At 56.7% G+C, this 18131-nt stretch overlaps 1 protein-coding gene across 6 annotated transcripts in view; it reads right to left on the bottom strand.

Annotated features, from left to right (window-relative positions):
• Positions 1–1893: 1893 nt before the first annotated feature.
• ANKRD34C (ankyrin repeat domain 34C) overlaps positions 1894–18131 on the bottom strand; it is a 31023-nt gene continuing 14785 nt past the window's right edge. Inside the window, exons 2-6 of one of the 6 annotated variants that reach the window (XM_042940784.1) lie at positions 17159–17419; positions 13615–13695; positions 11945–12020; positions 9393–9599; positions 4139–9082 (exon numbers count right to left, since the gene is read on the bottom strand). In XM_042940784.1, the coding sequence (XP_042796718.1) occupies positions 7460–9040 (1581 nt within the window). In that variant the 5' untranslated portion in view covers positions 9041–9082; positions 9393–9599; positions 11945–12020; positions 13615–13695; positions 17159–17419 and the 3' untranslated portion in view covers positions 4139–7459. The other 5 variants (XR_006203255.1, XR_006203256.1, XM_042940785.1 and 2 more) reach the window with 5 other exon arrangements.

Genomic DNA, 18131 nt, shown 5'->3' with positions numbered 1-18131 from the left:
CCGCAAATAATTGTACCGCCATATAGACCCCCACGTGGACGACAGGGAAGTGTACCGCCGCGGGGCACATCTGGCCGTGAATTAACGTGCGAAGCTATGTCAAAGCAATCAGATGACTCTGTACCAGGCTCAGAGAAGGTATGTTGTTCTGTGCCTTGAGGCTCTTTCCCTGGTTCTGTCCTGCGGCACATTATTTTTTAGTTACTGATATATGTATATATACATATGTATATATATATATATCGATATCAATATATACATATATATTGATATATATGTATATGGAAAAAACATGTAAGAAATAATCATTTCATCTAGATGCACCGAGAGAAGAAGCAAATGACAGATGTAAGACTAAGATGACCTTGGCCAGCTGCGGTGCTAAGATTAACAAGAAATTTTGCCAGGTTACATGTTAAGTCCTGTGTTTAAGTTCCAAGAAAACACCTGCATAAGCTCAGAGGCGGGAAGCCTGACGCGGCCGCAGCTCAGGCCACGGCATTCGAAGCCTGAGCCTCAACAACACTTAGCTGAGGGTAAGAGTGGGAATGCACCAACTGAGCAAGGAGGCCTGACTCGCCCCCTGGGGGTTAATAAAGGAACAGAACTGTCACAGCACCTAAGGGGTGGAAGGCAGTAACTGTCACACTGTCTCAGGCACTGATCAGAGCACATCTGTGTTACTACCTTGGGAGGGACATGAATAAAACAGGGGAATAAGTCACAGCGAGGTAGTTAGGAGGGGACCAGTCTAGTAAGCTGCCAGGAAGGCTGCTCAAACAAAGTGAAGTCAAAGGAAACAGGATATAACCTTGAAGAATAAAATCTAAGGATGAAGAAAGTGTTAACTTTAAAAAGTTTGCATAACAGCAATCTTTACAGCTACCATTCAGCACCTACAAGGTGCCGGCCTGCAGTGTTAGCTACTCACACACTTCATGTATTTTGCATTAATTAATCTGCACGAGCGGCCATGCAAAAACAAAAAAAAAAAAGTGTTATTATTCCCCCTTTGACAAAGAAGAAACAGAAGCTCAGGAGGTTTAATTAAATAGCATTTGCTTCGGTCGGCATTTGCCGTGTGAGTCAGTGGCTTAAACCAACAAAGACGCACAATTTCTCGTGATTTCGTGGTTGGCTGGGTGGTGCTTCAGCCGTTTTTGCTTGGGCTTATTCACGCAGCTGCTTCAGCCAAGGGTCCTCGGGGCTGGAGGTCCAAGATGGTCCCACTGAAGAGGCGGCCGGCTGATGCGGGCTGCTGGCTAGAGCAGCTCAGTTTTGCATGCATCGTCTCCCTCTTGTGGTTTACGTGATTTCTTCATATGGCAGGCTCAGGGCAGCATCCCACGAGGGCCAGGACAGAAACAGCAAGGCCCCCCCCCAAAGAACTACACTCCAATATCACTTTTGTCACTTTCTGTTTGCCGAAGCAAGTCCAAGGCCAGACCAGGTTCAAGGTGAAAAAATGGACTCCATCTCTGGATGGAGGAGGCCTAAGTCACGTTCAGAGGAGAAGTATATTGGGTGGCAGGAATCTGTGGCCCCTAAACAAGCTGCCAGGGTCCCCAAACTCAGCTTGTTAATAGCTAAGCTAGGGGCGCCTGGGGGGCTCAGCTGGTTAAGCGTCCAATTCTTGGTTTTGGCTCAGGTCATGATCTCTCGGTTCGTGGGTTTGAGCCACGCATCTGACAGCACAGAGCCTGCGTGGGGTTCTCTCTCTCCCTCTCTCCCTCTTTCAACGTAAATAAATAAACTTTAAAGAAAAAAATCATCAAGCAGAAACTGGGTAAACAAACAATTCACATGTTGTCCCCAGTGAATGAAAACACAACTCTAACTAGATTAAATGATACAAGAATATCTTACTTCATGTAACAGGAAGTTCAGAGGTAATGCAGCCTCCAGGCAGAGCGTGATCAAGGCTCCAGTCCATCTCCCTACCAGCTCTGCCCTCCTCTGCACGTTGGTTTATCCTTTGACTCCATCCTCTCATTGTCAAAAGAGGGCTGTCAAACCAAACAAACAAACAAGTAAGCTTCGGAACAACATGTTTATTGGGTCACATCTAGTAAGAGGTAGAGAAAATCTGTCAACCGGGGGATGTATGTCCTTGGTTCAGCCCAGCTGGTCCAGTCAGGCCATGTCTCCTTCTCTGGATCTAAGGCACTGAGAAGGGAAGGCCGTGTGGTGATTGGCTTAGGCTGGATCCTTTAGCCAATCACTGATGAGGAGAATGGACTTGTCGTGATTAACTCAGACCAATCAGGACTTCCCTTGGAGGGAGCTGGGGAGGGAGCAGTGTCGCTTTAGTGGAAAGAGAGGCCAGGATGTGGGGTGACCACGTGAACAAAATCAGGCCAGAACGGAAAGGAGAAAGGAGGAATCAGACCAGCTAGGCAAGCAACAGTGCCCACCGTGGCAGGGAAAGGATTAAATACTTCTTACATTCTAATGGGATCGTTACAAAATTAACGTAGACCTTTACCTCTCACCGTATGAGAAATTCTTTTTGCTCTGGATCGGGGATGTCTAGGATTCTGGGTCCATCATCCCGGATGAGGCAGAGGATCCAGAACGGAGGTCCGGGGCGGGGGAGGGGGGGTGTCGTGTTCCGCGGGCTGTTTCTTTGGGCTGGTCCACACCTGCAGGGCCTGTGTGCCACCTTCTGTCCCCCCATCACCTCTCCCCCCTCCCATCCTCCTCCTCCCCAGTCCTGACACATCACGCTCACCCTGTTCTGTGAACCGCATTACGTTTTTTACTCTGTGATGTCAAAACCCCCTGTCCACGATCAGTCCACGGAAATTGGATCACAGAACCACCTTCAGCTGAGGATGCCCGGTGAGAAGCGTCCGACACTTTTCCCTGCGTGACCTGCTCTGGTATCATCATAGCTGTAAAGCATTACCCCCTTTTGTTCCTTGAGGTCTGTTGCTTACCCCTGATGACCTCCCCGGGGGCAAATGCCATGGGTGACGCTTCTGTCCTTTGCACAGTGCATGCCGTGGGCTCTAGAACACCCTTGGGTGTGAGAAACGTCTCACTCCTTTACTCTTCTAAATCTAGTTAAGAGTGATCTGCTCCCCTCCCCCCCACTTAACAAAGACGGTAAGAGTGCCCATGTCGTCCCGGGGGAGCTCCCCGCGCCCGTCTCCTGTAGGTCTTCAACGGCTCACGGAGTTCCGGTCCCCGGGCTGTGTCATCCACAGGCTCACTGGCCACGTGGATACATGTGCTGTCTGAGCTGCAGGGTTCCTGCAGGGCCAGTGGCTCAGATGCCCCTGCCCAGCCTGACCCCCACGCAGCCCCCGCCCAGCCTCGCAGGATGCACCATGGACCACTCCCCTCTACCCTTTTGTTCTAGAAGGGGGCGAGGTCCGCTCAAGGGACCCCAAACTTCCAAGCCTTTTATCAATCCTGGGAATGCGCCCCCCCCCCACTCCAGGTGGGCCACTGTGGCCTTATCCCCCATCACTTCTCCTCCCCCCGCAGGGTCCCTCGTAATCTCTCCTCACAGGATTCAGAAACTTGTGGGCCTGCTTTTCCCGAAGACGGAAGTGGGGAAGGGACATCCTGAAGCCAGTCCTTTTTGTGTTTTTGTTGACACAATTTCTTTCAACCGTCTAGGGGAGGCCCCAGAGGTAAGGTTGGGGCTGTCCGGAGAGTCAGGGAGTGTGGATGAAATTTGAATCACAGAACTCTGCACTTCAAGAGACAAGGGCTAGTCCATTGGATTCTTACACTCTGCCCCGGAGCAGGGCCTCGTGTAACACTCGCCGACACTAGAAGCAGGGCCCGAGGAGGGCCAGCCCAGCGACTGGTAAGTCCCCACAGGTGGCGTGTGTCAGACAGCCCCAGGGGAGGCCCGAGCAGTGAGGCCAGAGGAAGGAAGTGAAGCCCACCCCTCCCAGGGGAAACGCCCCTCTCGTCCTTTGCCCCTTTCTAACGGAGAGCAAAATTCCAACACTTCACTTACACTTTTGTGTAAGCAAAAATTAATTTTCAAAATGATGAGTGTGTAAAATATTGGGTGTCTGCTAAGGGAGACGTTGTGGGGCAGTCACGTCAACCCCGTCGTAAGGAAAAGGTAATATTTATCACTGAGATTTCACTACAGAAAAACGGAGAATGCTACCGAAGGATTGCAGCGTATCTTTTATTGACGTGTTAGAAATGCCTAACAGTTACGATACATGGATTTTGAGACATCTTTGAGCGCGTCGTCGGCTTGAGGCTAGAGTAGAACGCCGTAGAGAACGAGCTCAAGCAACAGGGATACGTCCAAAGCACCAACACAGAGGCAGACGGTCAGACACAGCCTGCGTTTTGCAGGATACCGTTCACTGGATGAAATTCTAAGAGAATTGACAATGATTCAAACAAACAAGTAAAACAAAAACCGGCTTTGGAGTGTCTAGAAATTAAACCGAAGTCCCAGACTTTAAACGTTAGACTCGTGTCCCATATTTTGATAAACGTTCCGGAAGGTCTCAAGTGGATGGGCTGTGAAAACTACAGATGGCAGCGAAATTCTGTAGTGACGCCAGGATCCCGAAAAGAAAAGCTAATCTCCGACCTACGAGGCATATTTGAATCTAAAATATGCTTTTAAGAAGCATCGTTGTGAGGTTTGTTAACCTGGACAAAATCGCCTACTTATGCACGAACCAGGATAAAGCGTTGTGGTGGGCACACTAGGTTGGAACGGCCTAATTCAGCTACTGCATCGTCAAACAGGGATGAGACAGGGACGATCCGGTGACTGTCTAGAGGAAGGCCAAGGAGAGGGTCACAAGTGACTGATGCAGGCAGGGAGTGCCGTGACAGCGCCTGCCACAGGCATTCGGGGACGGACAGGTCACTCCGGCTGAGTAGCTACCACGTTTCGCGTTTCACCTGAGCTAATCGCTATGGATGTGCCGTGCTCGCTACGAGGATGAATCAGGCTTTCCGGTCTTGGCCGAAGGTTCAGACAAATGCTCGTGTGCAGCGCTGCTCCCCCACAGTTAGATGCAGGGCTTTCACCAGCACGAACGACACTTGGAGAGCACTGGCCACACGTGCGTGTGCGTGTGTGCGTGCGTGATGTGCTGACAACAGTGGTTGTCTGTAAGGTTCGCTCTGTAATGCTTCGGAGGGTTGTTTCTCTGCCACTCATCGTGTGCCTTTGGTAGGAACCATTCGAGACTAAAGGGCCCTGGAAAGAACGTGGATTGTCCACACTAAACCAAGTCCGCGAGCCCTCGGTTCGTGCGAGCTTACGAGCTTTTCTTCCCTCCCTGAAAGGAACACAGGGCCACCGGCACTTCCGTTTGTGTTTGCCGGGAATCCTGAGAGCCCGACCACAGTCGTCCTACAGAAGCACAGTTCGAACGGCTTCAAGTGAGGGGCAGGGCCGAGCCAGCCAGACCGCATGCGGCTTCGTGGGTCTTGACTTGTTCTGGCACCGCCTTCTCCTGGAGCGGCGGTGATCAGCCGAGGTGATGGCGCCCCCCAGCGGTCTGACCTTGTCTGGAGACGTTTTTGGTTGTCGCAATTTGGGGGAGGATGCTGCTGGCATCTAGCGGGTGGACCAGGACAGCCCCCACGGCACAGAACGACCCAGCCTAAAGTGTCAGTGGTGCCCAGGTTGGGCACAGGCCCGCCCTGGAGGAAGCATCAAAAAATGAACATTTGGCTTATCTGTGAGCATCGTTCATCGTCAGCACTTTTGTTCAGGATGCCCCGGTAAGGGTCTAGCAAGTGTCGTCACAGAGACGCTATTGTATGAGAAGCGGATGTGGCAGAATTTACTGTACGAGTGTACTTGGGGCTATTATGGAACCAAGGAGAAGTTCAAGGAGACACTTGAACTTTTCAGCTGGACTTTACTGCGTTCTGTGTAGGATATTATGTATAACTTGTAGATTCTGAAGCCTCAGAGGCCCGGAGATGTGCCGGAGACTGGGCGACCCCTCCTCACCCCGGGTGCGGCACAGGCACGTTCTGGCACCGGCCCCCACGCCCTTTCCAGGTGAAGCACTGCCAGCCCATTTTGCAGACAACCGAGTGGAGGCTTAGAAAAGCCGAAGTCCCCAAGCTGGGAAATGATGGAACAGAGTTGCAAACCCAGACCTCAGAGCCTCTACTCGTCCTCCATGGGAGGCGACCCCCAGGGACCACATTCTTCCAACCACAGAGCACACAAATCTGAGCAGCAGGAGGGAAAAATGAACGGGAAAACGACCAGGCCCGTCATCTGAAATGTGGCCCCGTCACACCAAGCGCACTAAGTCTCTGCTTCCCTTCCTGGGTTTGCGCAACGGCTGGAAAGCGTCACCCGGGTTATCTCTACAAACCTCCCGCCGCGTAGACACTTCGGATAATTCGCAGAAACCGGATTTCTCTGGAGTTACCTGGACAAGAGCATGGGAGACGCCAGTCTGCACCCCCGGAAGTTTTCGGGCTACAACACCCGATCCAGTCCCCGCCACTCCCTCCAGCCTGAGAACCTCCCACTTGTGCTTTCCACGTGTGCGCGGCCCAGCGCTACGTATTGTTCTGGCTTTGGGTGGGGGGGGGGGGTGTCACCGACTTTTCGGAAGAACAGGCAAGAAACAGGTCTATTCTGGAAACTGTATCACATTTACCTCCAAATTAATTACCAGACCCTGGCTGTGTTTTCCCAAGATTTTGGCACGGCTCGTGTCAGGGCAGGCGGATGAGGCCAATTTCACGTCCGATGCACCGATGACAATGGCACATCGGAATTTGGGGGACATGTAGTTGTATCTGGGGACTCGTAGCACAGCCAGATGAGCACGTGAACACAGTGCGATACGGGGGTTGGGAAGACCGTGACCGTGCCGAGCAGGACACTGCCCCATGACCCGGTGACAGGCAGCCAGAGCCCCCGTGATGGGAGGGGGGCCTCCCCCCCTTCCCCGCCTTCTGGTGCTTCTGATGGGGGCTCTGTCCCCCCTTCTCCGCCTTGGGCTGACACATAACACGCAGCTTGCCAGATCTCACAGCTCAGGGGCCAGTTTCGAGCTTTTGCACACATGACAAATTCTAAAGCCTCATTTCCTTTGTAGGCACTTTATAGATTTAGTACTAAGGGCATGCTTTCACTGCCGTCCTGGGATCTAAATTCTAGTTTGTCTGGTGGAAAGGAACTGATGTCAGGGGCCTAGATCACCGTACCAGCTGCGTTACTTTCAACCCCCAAAGGTTTTCTTCCTTTGGAGAAATTTATTCTCGGTAACCTCATCCCCAGAACCCAATTACCCTGGGCCCTTTTCAAGCAAACCCGTAACAACCCACGATCATTTCAGAAGGGAAGCGGGGCCCTGTTCCGTACCCTGTGAGGCGGCCCGCACAGCAGCACGGGGGGACGGGCGGGAGGAAGAGGGCCCACGCGGCTGCGTTGGTCCGGATTATGGTGCCTGTCGTCGGGTACGTGGAGACCCTCTGGAAGTGTCTAGGCCGTGATCTCCTCAAAGCCAGACAGCTGTTTCACATGCTCGACCTGCATGGAGTGCCTCCGGAGTAGTTTCTTTTGACTCCTCGAGTCAGCTCTCTTCGGTGAGCTGGGAGCCACGGGCAGCATGGATTTCAGGCCGCCGGCAAGTGGAGAAGAAGGTTTGCCGCCGGGCCTGATATCTGGGATGGGTGGGTTCAGATTTACGTTTAAAGGGGGAAGGAAGCCGGGCCTGGTGTGCGAGATGCGGTCCAGCAGCAGAGTCCCAGAACCTCGCCTTTCCAGAAGAGGCGGTGGCCTGGGGCGCGCCGAGCTGGGGGAGGTGCTGGGCGCCACGTCCAGGGACTCACGGGAGCCGTGGAAGAGAGCCACGTGGGAGCCGTTCAGCCTCTTCCTCTCGAGGGGCCCTTTGCCCGACTCCAGGGAGACGGGATTGAGCTGGTCAGCCCCTGGCTGCAGATCGAAATCGTACGGGTCGTTTTCCAGCCGCTTGCGGGACACTGATGGACTGACTCCAGCCTTCTCCTGCTCCACAGGGAGAGTCCCTCTTCTGGCCACACGAGGGTGGGACGCCTGGCCCTTGTCGTAGGCGGCCTTCCAGGATGCGGGTGCCGGCGAGGCTGGGATCTTCAGAATCTGCTCTGTGAATGTGGGGAACAGGGCGGGGTCTTTGCCGTCGATACTGCTGGCTCTGGAGAGCGGCCCCCTTTTGGGGAAGGACACGTCGCTAATGCTCTTGATGACCTCACTGTCTGTGCCCGCGCCGTGGGCGTCGTCCTGACGCACGTTAGCAGCCAGCACGGACGGCGCAATCAGGCCCCAGGGTTCGGACTGGAGCCTCTTCAGCTGGGGCAGGCGGGCTCTCTTGAGGTTCCCAACTTTCCCGGTGGGTGACCCAGGCTCGTTGAGAGCCTTGGCGGTGTGGCAACCACTCGGATGCCCCGTTTGGACGCTGAAGAAGTCGTCCTCCCGCTCGCTGGGCGGAGCGCCCGGGCCCGGAGCCTTCAGTTCGACGTCCGAGGGAGACGCGCACAGTGGAGGTGACTGTCTGTCTTCCACTTTGGGTGACGGAGGGACGTTAAGGTACCGCTTGGCGGTTTGGGCGCCCGCTGATGACTTATCTGTCGTGATGATAATCACCTCCTTCCCTTTGGCTTTGCAGGCGTCGAGGAGATGTCTCAGGGCGTCTTTGTCATCCGCGTGTATCGCGTAAACCAGAGCCGAAGCCCCCGTGCGGTCCTCGAGGCTGGGGTCCGCGCCGTTCTCCAGGAGCAGGGAGACCACCTCTCCTCCGGCCCTCCTGATGCAGGCGTGGATGAGGGCCGTCTTGCCAGACTTGTCCTGGATATTGGGGTCCGCCCTGTTGTCCAGCAGGTACTTGACCATCTTGGACTTGCTGATGCTCTGCTGGTCCACGTGCTTGGTGATGCAGGCCACCATGAGAGCCGTCTCGCCTTTGTCATTGCTCTCGTTGATGTAAGCGCCCCCTTCCAGGAGGAGTCTGGTCAGCCTGAGCCTCCCCAGCCACACAGCCTTTAAGAGTGAGTTTCCGTCGGTTCTCAGTTCAGTGTCCTCCTCCATCGCGCTGGCCTCCGCGCCTCCGAGCCACCGCGGCGACCAGACCTAGCGAGGGAAGAAGAGAGAAGCATGGCGTGCGTTCTGGAGGCGCCCGGGTGCTGATGGTGCGGCTGTCACGGGGCTGGACGCAGTCCTGTCCCCGCCCGATCCCAGGTGAGGCCACCTCGGCCGCATCGTCCGGCTCGTCTGCGTCCGTCTCTTCATCTGTGATGTGGTGGGAGGGACGAGGACGGCCGCCTGGTGAAGCCACGCTGGGGGTTACGGGAGAGCGGACAGAAAACATCCACACAGGACAGCAGCTGACATAAACCTGGCAAGCGATCGCACACGCGGGGGCTGCCCGCCCCACACTCACCTCAAATGCCGCTTAGGAAACTCCGCTCCATGCCCACGGGCACCTGCGTCCCACGAGGGAAGGTGTGTGTCCCCCCGGGTCACTGCCGCGGCGCCGACATCGGGCAGCGATTCACACCCCATGGGTCACCTCCTAGATAGCGGATGCGCTGTCGTCCCAGGCGGGCATCCGAAAGGCCGGGAGGGAATCCACCAGAAACACGGGTTACTATCGCGATCGGGGAGGAAGCAGAGAGAGAATCATCGCAAAGCAAACTCAACCTCGCGGCAGCCCTGATGTCACAACCCTCCCCTCCTCCCCCTAGTCTTCCAGAATAAGGCCAAAGCACGGCCTCCCCGTGGGCAGGTACGAGGCGGAGGGCGGACGGGACTGCACGCTGCTCGCAGGCGACACAGGGCACAAAGCTCAGGCTGCAGCTTCCTCCGCGGGGGTGAGTCTGCGGCCGCCGAAGGCTTTTCCGCTTTCGTCCTCCCCGCGGCCGCCGCCCGGTTCCCGCAGCCGGAGCCTCCAGGCCGGGTGTTGCCGGAGAGCCTTCCCCGAATTCGGACAGGCGGGCCCCCTCCCTGGCCCAGGCGTCCGCCGGCACAGCCCCTCCACGGGGACTCCCGTCCCTCCTGCCGAGGAGGGGCCGCGGTTCCCGGGGTTTCTCGTCGCCCGGTGGGCACCACGGCTTCCCGACGCCACTGCCGCGAGCGGCGGCCAGCGGTTCACAACGTCCACCGGCCTGGAAGTCAGAGCCCGGCTTGGCCGAACGTGAGAGAGGGACTCACACCCCTCATTAGCGTTTCATACGTTCACAGACACTTGCCGTTTGTCTAGAAAGCCCAAACCGCACGCTCCCGTACACGCACGCGCGTACGCGCGCCTCGACGTCGCTCTCTTCCGAAGCCACGACGGCGGACGGTCCAGCTCGTCTCTCTGCCTCCAACAGCCGTGTGTCGGTGTGATCTCGTTGCTGTTGTGGGTGTTCCCGCGAGATCTTCTGCAGCAACGTGGCCACCGTGCGGTCGGGAGTCTCTGTCCCCCAATGCTTCCGTCTTCAGCCTCCTACGGGTCTGTGTGTGTGCGGGTGTGCACACGGGTGTGCGCATGCACGTGTGGGGTGTGCGTGCGGGTGTGCACATAAGTGTGAGCATGTACGTGTGTGTGTGTGTGTGTGTGTGTGTGCAGGGCGTGTGCACATGGTGTGTGTGTGTGCGCGTGCGCACACACGGGCGCTGGCCTTTCCCTTAGGCCCCACCATCCCTGCTCGGCACTGGCGCTGCGCACACAGGGTCAGGGTGTCGAGGTCTGTGTGCGGCCCTGGACGTTTGCAGCAGGATTTCCGGGCGCTAAATAACGGAGCGGGAATGTGCAGTGAGGGTGCGAGGTCTCCGCTCAGCGAGGGCCCTTCGTGTGCTGGCGCATCGCCCCCCAGGGCCACCAGGACTCCTGCACACACCATGCGTCCATCTGTCCACCCAGGGCTCCCACGCCTGCACGCACCGTCTGTCCATCTGTCCACCCAGGGCTCCCGTGCCCACGTACCGTCTGTCAGTCTGTCCACCCAGGGCTCCCGCGCCCACACAGTCTGTCCATCTGTCCACCCAGGGCTTCCCTGCTCCCCGCACACGCCGTCCATCTGTCCGTCCACCCAGAGCTGTCCGCCCCACACGCACTGTCCGTCTGACTCTCAGACGCCCCGCTCGCTGTCCCCCTGAGCCGCTTTCTAACTGTGAGGTCTAACAGAGACCCCGCTCTGTTTAATTATTCACCACCCTGCAAGCCTGGGCTCAAATGCTCCTTCCTTTCTAATCAAGAGAAAAACCACTCAAGGTGGAAGGGAGCCGAGTAGAGTTACAACCGGCTCAGCTCCAGGCTGTATGAACACCTCCCACAGATCACGTTCTTCCCCAGCCACGAATGGCCAGTAAGCACACAAACAGGTGTTCGGCTTCGTGGGTAGTCAAACGAAACCAAATCAAAGCCCAGTGAGATACCAGGAGGCACGGTGTCCAAATTAGCATGGCTAAAATTAGCCAGCCTGGCAATGCCCGGGGAGGGACAGGAAGCAACAGGACCCAGTGGGTGGGAGGACGAGACCAACGCTCCAGCGGGTAATTCCGCACCTGGGTTCTGTCTGTGGGAGCCCGGAAAACACGGCCACAAAGTCCTGCCGTCCTAGCGTGCACACCGCGCGCCAGGGGCCAGTGCCCCCCCGCCCATCAAGAGGAGGGGTCGGCGTGTGACCCACAAGATGCGGCAGGAGTGACTGTGACTTTCGAGGCAGGGCCTCCGTGGGCCTCCCAGCTTCCAGTTTGCTCTCCTGGAGCCCCGCTGCCTCATAAAGACACATGGGCTGTCCTGCCGGGGAGGACACAGGGAGCCCCAGCTGACCGCGACCGTGCGGGCGAGGCCGCCCCGGACCCCTGATAGTTACAAGTGCAGGCAGGACCCCGGGGGGGGCAGCAGACATGCCCAGAGCCTGGTCCAAACTGCAGAAACACGCACAAACAAGTGGTTTTGGTTCTAAGCCACTCGTTTGGGGAAGGTTCGTTCATATCAATAATTACCGATAAATCTGTGCAGCGAAGCAGGTACAAAAGCGTTCCCGACAGCACTATTCACAAAAAGCAAAAGCGAGACATCCTGCGATGAAGAAAATAAAGAAATTGTGCCGTATTCATACACTGGGATGCTATACAACACTAGGTACTCTTTCTCACAGACTCACACTCACAGACCCCCCCCCCCATATAGACATACACACACTCACACACACACACACGGTTGATAACCGCATCTCCTGGATTCCTTGATACTTCGCCACCTTCTGTGCTGAGCCCTGGTGTGTTCATCTCCTGGGCCAGCCCCCTCCGAGAGCCTGGCCCCACCCCCCGAGCCCCCGGGGCAGGAACACTGTCTTCTCTCCCTCATCGGCTTCGGGGTAGTTGGAAGGAGGATAAGGAAGAGAAAAGGGGAGGGTCATGTGGATGGACAATCGGGTCCTCTCTCCGTGTCGTGTGGGGGGCCGGCCACGTCCCTCAAGGTCGGGGGTGGGGAGGGAGGGGACATCTAGCTGGTGCCTGCCTCCCTTCGTTTGCGTCAGGGGCCACCTCCTGCCCGGAGCTCGGCCTCGTCCCTAACCCCCGCTGCTGAGGAGAGAACAGGGTGGAGCCCAGGCATCCTGGTTGCTCCCAGCCCATCTACAGGAATGACCTTCTCTGTGCGCGGGGAGCTGCTCCTCATATAGCCTCCGGCCAGCCTTCACCGTGGCCTCCCAACGGAAGTTCCTTATGTGACACACACGCCAGGAAACACTTGTGTGAGGACAGGACCAGACCAGACCCTTCGCTCTCCTGCCGCCCGCCGCGCGCCGCCTGGCGAGGCCTCGAGACCCACTCTCTGCCCCGGGGCCCACTCCCCACCTCAGGGCTTCGGCCACCGCCTCGCCTCCTGGCCCCGGTGGCCTCCTCTAGGCGTGCCCCCTCCCCACTGCGTCAGGCCGAGGGGCCCAGGCCCACACCTGCGCTCGGCTGACCGGGCACTCGGTCTCCCCGGAGGCCTCCAGGTGGCGAAGCCACGCAACACAGAAGCGTGGGCGCGTTCACGCTCTCCAGAGCGTATGTGGACCGAGAGCGCGTGGCGGCAGGAGGTAGGTACCAGGCAAACTCTTTTCCTTGTCTTCCACCAGAGCCTGCTCTTGGCGGGTTCCAGGCTGCGGGTGGGATGCGGTAGATTATCCGCTCCCACAACCCAGCAAGCCGCGCTCGCTGGCAGGCCGTGGCTGGCTCAGTGCCTTGCCCCTCGTGTTTGCTCCGCTTGTCATTCCCTCACTCCTCCCCCTGCCCCCCGGATCTCCTAACCCCATAAAGCGTTGATGAACTAGTTCGTGTCTGCTTATGACATGTGCACTAATTTCTATTATAACAGAGTAAGCCTTGACTGACACGCTGGGATTACCTGCCCACCCATCCATCCATCCACTCATTCATTCGTCACCATATAAATGTTGAGGGTCAATACACGTGCAAGGCATTAAGGACAAAAAAGCGTGTAGAATTCAGGCTCAGAAGGTCCGGTGGGAGGCCGGAGGTCACCTGGGAGCCCCTGAGAGATGAGGACGGTCAGAAGCGGCAGTGCGAGGACACTAAGGAAGCATGAAGCCGGAGATGTATTCAATAGTGACCGATCGGATGAGGGCATCAGCCAAGAGCTACGTCACTTGCATTTGGGCATTTACCTCCTGCTGTGTGTGCATCACAGACAAACGTCAGGAACACCTAATGCACGAAAGACCATGTGCCTTTCAGGGCTTCCCAGCCTGTCGGAGAGAAGGAAGCAATTCTGACCCAAAGGGGCTGACATGTGCCCAGAATTTTGAAACCCCGCGCACTTTGGCTGCCCTGGGCACCATGTTTTAAAATTAGCAGCCCCCAAGTGGGTGTTTTTCTTCCCTGTGTTTCAGAAGAAGAGTTAACGGAGAAATGAGCAGAATGTGCCTGGTTCCTCTCCTCTTGTCCCCCACCCAGCCCGCCCCTTCTCCCGGTCACTCCTCATGGCTGTTTTCTGTCTCAACCCCACATCATGGGGCGGGCACGCCTTCCAAAGGCACAGGGACTGGAAGAGACACACCGAAGACTAAAATATCACCAACGCCGAAAAAAAATAAAACGATGCTTTCTCTGATGGAAGGGGCAGGTGGGTGGAAGTGATTACCATGTTCGTCCAGAAGCCCTGGGGCTATTTTACCGTCCACAGAATTATGAAAGTCTAAGATTTCCGAGGCTGCGAGGGGCCGTGTTGTCCAGTCATTCCCAGTTTAGAAATGGGGAATTTCAGGACAGATCGAGTCCTTTATCTTGCTGAACCCAACCTCTCTGACTCCTGTGCTGCCCCACATCTTTTGCCTGAGCAGTGTAGACCAAGGCTGCCCAGTAATGGGCCAGGGGCCAAGTGCAGCCCACAGGGGCAGGTACGTCTGGCTTGACCGGCATAGTGTTTTAGTTTTGTTTCAGTTTGAATATTTTAAAATGGATCATTCATTGTTCAGTTTGGCAAAGGCCCTGCCACTCTCTGTAGTCTTACAACTGACCCAATTCATACATTCAGGCTACTTTCCTGGTCTTTGTAGGTATGTGGGTCTATGACACTGGGTGTAAAAGTAAAATGCTTGTGACACAAGTCATGATGCTGTGTCTGTGTTGTCCCCATCACCTCCTAGCTTCTTACCTCTACAGGTTTGTTAGGACTCTCTGCTGAGCTACCAGATGGAGAAGCCCGTTGTGTAAGCTTTAAAGCAGGGTGTGCTTCTGCAAGCCATTATAAAAAGGTAACTAACGGGGCGGCCGGAGGGGGGTGGTGCTCAGTGGCTTCAGAGTCCGACTTCGGCTCAGGTCATGATCTCACGGTTCGTGGGTTCGAGCCCCGCGTCGGGCTCTGTGCTGACAGCTCGGAGCCTGGAGCCTGCTTTGGATTCTGTCTCCCTCTCTGCCCCTTCTCCGCTGGTGCTCTCTCTCTCTCTCTCTCTCTCAAAAATAAATAAATGTTGAAAAAAAATTTTTAAGTTCATATCTAAAAAAAAAGTGACTCACAATTATTTCAGTGCAGATAAACTACCATGTTTTGTCTCCTCCTCCTCGAGTCACCTTGGTATCGGATTTCCAGCTAACCTTGCCGTGTTTGGCACCGTGGTAAATCGGAGGATTGAGGCACTGCGTTTGGTTCCGAGTCTACCTGTATTTGACCCCCGTGGGAAAGGGAGGCAAAAGAGGAGGGTCCACCGGCACCTGCAAACGTCTGCAGAGCACCTCCTGTTCCCAAGGAAAGAACTGGGGACACACATGACCGTACTTAGAGGCCCAGGGTTTCTAGGACTTTATAACATTCATGCTTTGTGTTCTTCTTGTTTCTGGATGTGGCCTTAATCTTGTTTCTCCCCTACTTTCTCAATTTGTGTTTGTTTTTTTTCCAGTTGAAGGATGTGCTCTATTCACTGCAGTTTCAGTGAGATCAGCATCCCGCTGTGACCACGTTTGCACACGTAAGTTTGCACACAATTATATCCTAATGAATCTCAGCTACTTCTGGTATGTGTCCACCTGACCTCTTGTGTATCTTTTTAAACATCACTTGAAATTCTTTGTGGAACAAAATAAAAGATAATGGTTGAACATGTTTTCGGTTGATCACCCGGCTCCAGCTGGCACGGACGGCGTTTCTCTAGATGCACTTCAGGTCCACAATTGCCCCATAATCCAAGCTTCTGAGGGTGCACAGTCATGGTGGGGCTATGGCAGAGAAGCAGGCCACCCGGGTTCTAAGCTCAGCCCTGCTACAAGGTGGCTGTGAAATTAACTGCTAGCCAGCAGCATTTTGCCCAATGCACAGAACTCTGTCTCTGCCTTCCAAGATTGTTATGAGGGTCAAATATAGGCAATAGGTAAACACTCTTCAAAGTCCTATAGATATTTAAAGGAGTCCAGGATCCTACCTCTGAGCCCTGATCTGGGGTACCCAACCCGCACCCCAGGGCCTCTGCCATTCATCACCCAACCTCTCCCTCTCCTAACCACCTGCTCCCCATTTCTGTCCTCTGCCTCCCAACCGCGATGGGCCATTTGCTGAGTTTTCCCACATACAGATCTCTTTGACCACCCTCCCCCACACGTTTGCAAGGGAAGCCTTATGATCTTAACCTTACAGATACAGAGCCTGCCGCGCAGACAGGTTGTGCGATCTTGCCCAAGCGCGTATGTTTGTAAGCTGTAGCTTGGATTCGAACTCTTAGTTCCTCTGAACCCAAGTTAGGCGCTTTCGCGGAGGACATTCTGCCGGCTCAGGCACACCTCCCCACTACCGCCACCTGGCGTGCGGTTTACAGGTGCAGCCACACCACCAAGTGGTCGCACAGACTCGGACTAGACTTGGCCTCCTCTGCTCCCATTTTCTGAGCCGCAGCACGCGGATAATGGCACACAAGCTCGCGGCGCGCGTAACAACCGCAGAACGCAGGTGGGGCGCTTAGCACAGGGCCTTGGCACAGGTGAGCGCTCCATAATGTTAGATCTTGAAGGAGTTTGGGTGCGCCTTTCAAAATCCAGGAGGCCACCGCGCTCGGCCGTAGCATTCGCGGCAGCTTGGGGATATTTTATACCCCGCCTCTTCCTTCTGCAGTCACGGGAAGCAGTTAGAGGCGAATCCGACGCAGAGCTCCGCGTTACCGTTTCCCCCCGCCCCGCCAAGGGTGGGGGCGGCGGCCCCGGGCTCTGCGCGCTGCCCGGCGCTGTCCGAGGTGCTGGACGCCGGCGGGGCGCGCTCCACGCCGCCGGCTCTGTGCGCAGCTTCCAGAAGGCCCTGCGCGGTAAGTGCGTCTCCATCCCTGCTCTGAAATGCTCACCTTCAAACTCTTTACAATTTCTGGAGCATTCTCGGGATCACAACCTCTCACCACCCTGCCGATCCTCAGAGGTTTCTGCAAACATGTAAGCTTTGCTCCCCCGTCAGTGTCTGCAGAGATCCAGACGCCTATCACCCAGCCCCGCTCCGCAACCATCTCCTACAAAAATCCAGGCCCCTGCGCACCTCACCCCCACGCGTCAGTGCAAAAATGAAAAATGTAAACCCGTGTTCCACACCCTTCTCCCACAGTTTCCTGTGATAAAACCAGACTTCCCCCCTCCAGCCTCCCACTCCTGCCTGCGGCTCAACAGCGCGGGCTGACTTTTGGGGAGCGCAAGATCCCTCTCACACAGTGAGCCACCGGAGACCCCTGCGGGTGCGCTTACCTGCTGGGGGTGCTCACCAAACGAGGCCACCTGAGTGCAGGCCACCGGTAGTGTCATTGCTCCAGAAGCAAAGTCAGGGGCCCTCGGCTTGGCATCGGGCCGCTTACCGAAGGGCGCTGCCAGGCTGACCCGCGCGGGCGCTGGGTTCACGCCGGGCCTCGCGGGTCCTGTAGAATGACTTGCCCGGAACTTCAAGGCTCGTCAGTAAAGCCTCTGCGTCACCCCTCGCTTCTCCCAGTTCAAGCGAGAACACGGCAGTTTCTTTAAAGAGAAAGAAGGAGGCGTGGAAGACGACGGTCTCGCCCAGCTCTGGCTTGCAGGTCTCCTGCGCAGCCCGGCCCTGCGCGCCGTCCCGGGGCCCCGCCGGCTGGCTGGCGAGCGCTGCCGCCCGCCCGCGCCCCGAAGCGCGGCCGTGTGGGCGTGTGCGCCGGGGAGGAGCGAGCACCGCGGGGGCGGCGGGGGCGGGCGGAGGCGCCCGCCGCCCCGCCCGCACCCCGACCGCGGCGGCCAGGCTCCGCCCCAGCGGGGTGGGGGCCCCCGGGCGTGGGCGCGGCGACCCCGGGGCCGGTAGAGGGGCGCGCGCGCCGCAAGCCTGACGCCGCACGTGCCGGACCCCGGGAGGGATCCTCTGCTGTCCACGCTGTTCCGCCTTCCTCGGGCTTCCTTCGTCAAACGCCCTGGGATCCAGGACGTCCGCCCACAGCGTGGGCGGGAGAAGACGGGAAGAGGGGGGCTGTGGCGGTAAGACTCAGGGGAGGGGGGGTGGGCTCGAGGATCTGTTTCCATCCCAGCCCCGCCCTTCAGCGCACCTGCTCCAGGTGCCCAGGACTCAAAGCACGTGGCATCTTACCTGCAAGGTGAGCGCGCCCGCGCCCCGGCTTCGCCGAGGCCTGCCCCCCCATGTCTAGGTGAAAACCTGCACGCGTGGGGTGAGTGTTTCCTACAGGAAAGGCCCTCCTCCTCCTTGGGTCAA

Source organism: Panthera leo, chromosome B3 (genome assembly GCF_018350215.1).
Source record: "Panthera leo isolate Ple1 chromosome B3, P.leo_Ple1_pat1.1, whole genome shotgun sequence".
NCBI lineage: Eukaryota > Metazoa > Chordata > Mammalia > Carnivora > Felidae > Panthera > Panthera leo.
The sequence above is the reverse complement of the archived record's forward strand: the minus strand, read 5'-3'. Positions and strand labels throughout refer to the sequence as shown.